Source organism: Podarcis liolepis, assembly GCF_965112155.1.
Source record: "Podarcis liolepis genome assembly, chromosome: 2".
Lineage (NCBI taxonomy): Eukaryota > Metazoa > Chordata > Lepidosauria > Squamata > Lacertidae > Podarcis > Podarcis liolepis.
The window spans coordinates 96,450,486-96,453,786 of NC_139555.1; the positions used below are offsets into that span (position 1 = coordinate 96,450,486).

The 3,301-nt window shown below is 41.3% G+C and overlaps 1 protein-coding gene across 50 annotated transcripts in view; it reads left to right on the forward strand.

Annotated features, from left to right (window-relative positions):
* The window catches only part of FOXP1 (forkhead box P1), a 546,942-nt gene that overhangs the window by 520,190 nt on the left and 23,451 nt on the right, over positions 1–3,301 (forward strand). For 25 of the 50 annotated variants that reach the window (XM_083491883.1, XM_083491880.1, XM_083491888.1 and 22 more), the window contains one exon: positions 1,989–2,110. In XM_083491883.1, coding sequence (XP_083348009.1) covers positions 1,989–2,110 — 122 coding nt within the window. Of the gene's footprint in view, positions 1–1,988; positions 2,111–2,493; positions 2,664–3,301 lie in introns of all 50 variants that reach the window. The other 25 variants (XM_083491912.1, XM_083491893.1, XM_083491875.1 and 22 more) reach the window with 2 other exon arrangements.

Sequence of the window (3,301 nt, forward strand, 5' to 3'; positions counted from 1 at the left end):
CACCTGTGTGTGGTGCTGTTGACACCCACAACTCCTGTTTACCAATCTTCCTCCAGGTGGAGAGCTATGCTCATGAGAGAACTGTGTGCACATAGAATCAAGCATAAGTAAGGGACTGACTGGTTTGATCCCCATGTGTTTAGATATCCAGGCTCCACTCATGTGCAGGATTCCAGTTACCATTCTGCCGTTCCTTAAACACATTTTCAGAAAGGAAATAATCAGAGCCAAAGTTGTTCATATAGTGAAATTATGGAGTGGAAATTGTGGGACGGTGTGATGGATCTCACCCGGCTTAAAGGCTTGGCTTTTCACCCAGCCTTGGCTTGTAGAGCAACAGAAGTAACGAACTCACATTGTAGATCCTCAACAGCTTCCACGTTATGTGGTTATAGGAGTCTTCGGCGATTTATTAACTTTCTTTCTGCCAAAAACGCATATATAGCTCTGGATTTGTTCAAATACATTGGACTGTCTGTTTAGCCGCTTCTGGGGAAATGGATATGCTACAAGGGCAAGGAAATTAGTTACGCTGAGAAACTGCAGTATCAAAGGATTCTTGGAATCCCCTCCCCCGTTGTAACACAGACCTCCCTCCGCTGTTTAATTAATATGATAAATGTGTTATGCCTAACCTTGGTTTGCACAGTGATTTTAGACAGCCCTGATTAGAATGCCTTTCACTACATATACAGGATTTCATGAATATGGAACTTAGTCTTTTGTTTACTTATACACCTGTCCATATGTTTTTTCTGGCTTTGTGCCTGTAAACTAGCCTCCCCATTGACAGTTGGTAGATGCTAGTTACTGACCTGTGTATATTTCCGGTCTGCTCCCTTTCTACCAGCTATCAGTTGCCTTTTAAGTGATAGCAAGCACTGGGACAGATGAAGTAGCTTGGATAGTACAGGGGAAGAGCATGCTGCTTGCCTTCCTGGAGACTAGGGTAGGTAGTGTTAGGGGTTGAGGGGAACAGCGGGCTTTGTCCCTCTGCAGTAATACAATACAATACAATACTGTACTGTACTTCAGTGGTATGGGTGACTCAAAAATGGGATATTTTATGCAGTACTGAAGTACGGGTTGCTGGAAGTGTGAATCCGAAAACAATTATGGAATTGGTGAGGCCTTCAGAAACATGACTCAGTGGACATTTATTTACTACAAGCAGTGAATTTTTGTTTGGGTGTTTCTTCATGGATCTACCAAATGCTTAGCCAGAATTCAGGAATGAAAGGCAGCTTCCCTACTGGAGTATGTGGTGAAAGACTTTTTTCACCCCCAGAGCTATGTCTTGATATATTTCTGCTTTCTGAAATGTGTTGCTGTGGGTTGGATCTGGACTAAGATACTTGCACTCGGTTCGCATTTAAATCAGTGGGACTCAAATGAAGACATGATTAGCATGTCCCACTGAGTTCAACTAACTTAATCTGGATCCAACCTATGTATGGAATTTTTACTCATGACTAACATTTCTTGAACTTTTAGCAGATCATGAAAACTTAGTTTTACAAAACCAGACCCTCAGTTTTTACCCAGGTTTTTAATCGCACTCTTCCTTCCCTTTTTCATGGTAGGATGTGTGTCCCCCCCCAAAAAAAAGTTTGCCTTTTGTTTTATAAATCCTTTAGCCCTGTTCTACTATGCCTTGGTTCTATACAAGCTCCTGGGGTGACAAAGCAATTAAAATGACAATTGCGTGTTGTTGTTTTTTAATTCTTGCCCAGGTTGAATGTTGGTCATGTTCTTTAAAAGAAACCCAACCCTGATGGCTAATCAAGGGATCTGGAGCTGATTTTATGTTATTCTTTTGCAAATCTTAAAAACATATAAATATGATGCAGTCCAATGCGGAGGGCGGGTGAGGGAAAGGGGACTTGCCAGCTGACAATGCTGCTGTTCATGGACAATGCTAAGTCTCTTCTTCTCATGGAAAGTTTTTTTCTTCTTCTTCAATATTTTCTCTCTTATACTTGCTGCAGAATGCAGTGCGTCATAATCTTAGTCTTCACAAGTGTTTTGTGCGAGTAGAAAACGTAAAAGGGGCAGTATGGACAGTGGATGAAGTAGAGTTCCAAAAACGAAGGCCACAAAAGATCAGTGGGTATGTCCACCATGTTTGAACTTCTTAGCCTAGCTTGGATCATGCTTACAGTTTTAACATAGAGGCTTTGGCTGCTAGATGGTGTTTAGAGATCAATCCAGGGTAGTTTCACCTTGTTTCAGTCAAGGAGAAACAACAGAGAGCATTTCATCACTATCGTTTGTATGCCCACCAGTCCCCTTGCCCTTGCTTGCTTGGTGTTTGTTTTGCATCACATGCTAGTAGCTTTTAGGTGGCAATGCATATTAACCCTCACAATCCATTTGCTTATGCTTATTGCATTTTATTTTCTTTTTCCTTTCCCCTGTATTTGATGTCTGTTCTATTCCCCGATCCCATGTCACTTTGTTTCCACTTCATCTCGTTTGCTGATCTTATCCCAGGGTGCTATTCGCACCAACCTATCCCTGCATAAGTGCTTTATCAGAGTAGAGGATGAGTTTGGGTCCTTTTGGACTGTTGATGATGAAGAGTTTAAACGGGGCCGTCATATTCAACGAGGCCGTCCTAGAAAATTCTGCCCTGATGAAAACTTTGGCGAGCTTGTTACACAGTAAGAGCTTTTACTTGCTTTGTGTGTGTGTGTGTGGGCGTGGGCGTGCTAGTTCCTCCCCTTCCAAATTTTTGTTTTCTGTTGCTTTTGCTTTGCATGATTTATCCATCTCATGTAGACTCGCATTTCACGAAATAGTGGCATTGCCTTTGCTGCAAAAGAAATCTCCCCCTTAAATGTCATGGTTGTACATGCATCGCACTGCTTCTTTGCAAATGCCTATGCTAACACTTTCTGACACATTTATGGTGATACTTTGTTATAATGCAGGGATAAGGATGTGTTCTTTATCATGCTGATGCTGGGTAATGCTGTATAACCAATTAGCAGGATGGTTTTAGGCTGTTTCCATATTGATAATTTTAGTTGATCTTAACCCACCCCCCGACCCCCGTATTCTCTCAATAAAATTTGCATTGCTACAACGAACAAATTGAAACATTCAAACATGTTTGAAAACAATGCTCAAAGGCCATTGCAGTGGCATTTGTAAAGGTGCACAATAAATATTTAAAAAATTAGAGCTGGAGGCTTTAAATTGCATATTTCTATATGAAGACTCCTTAAAAATAAAAGGGGTAAGCCATTATTTCAACAAAGAAAGTAATGATACAGCACAGTGTTTTGAGGGGGGGGGG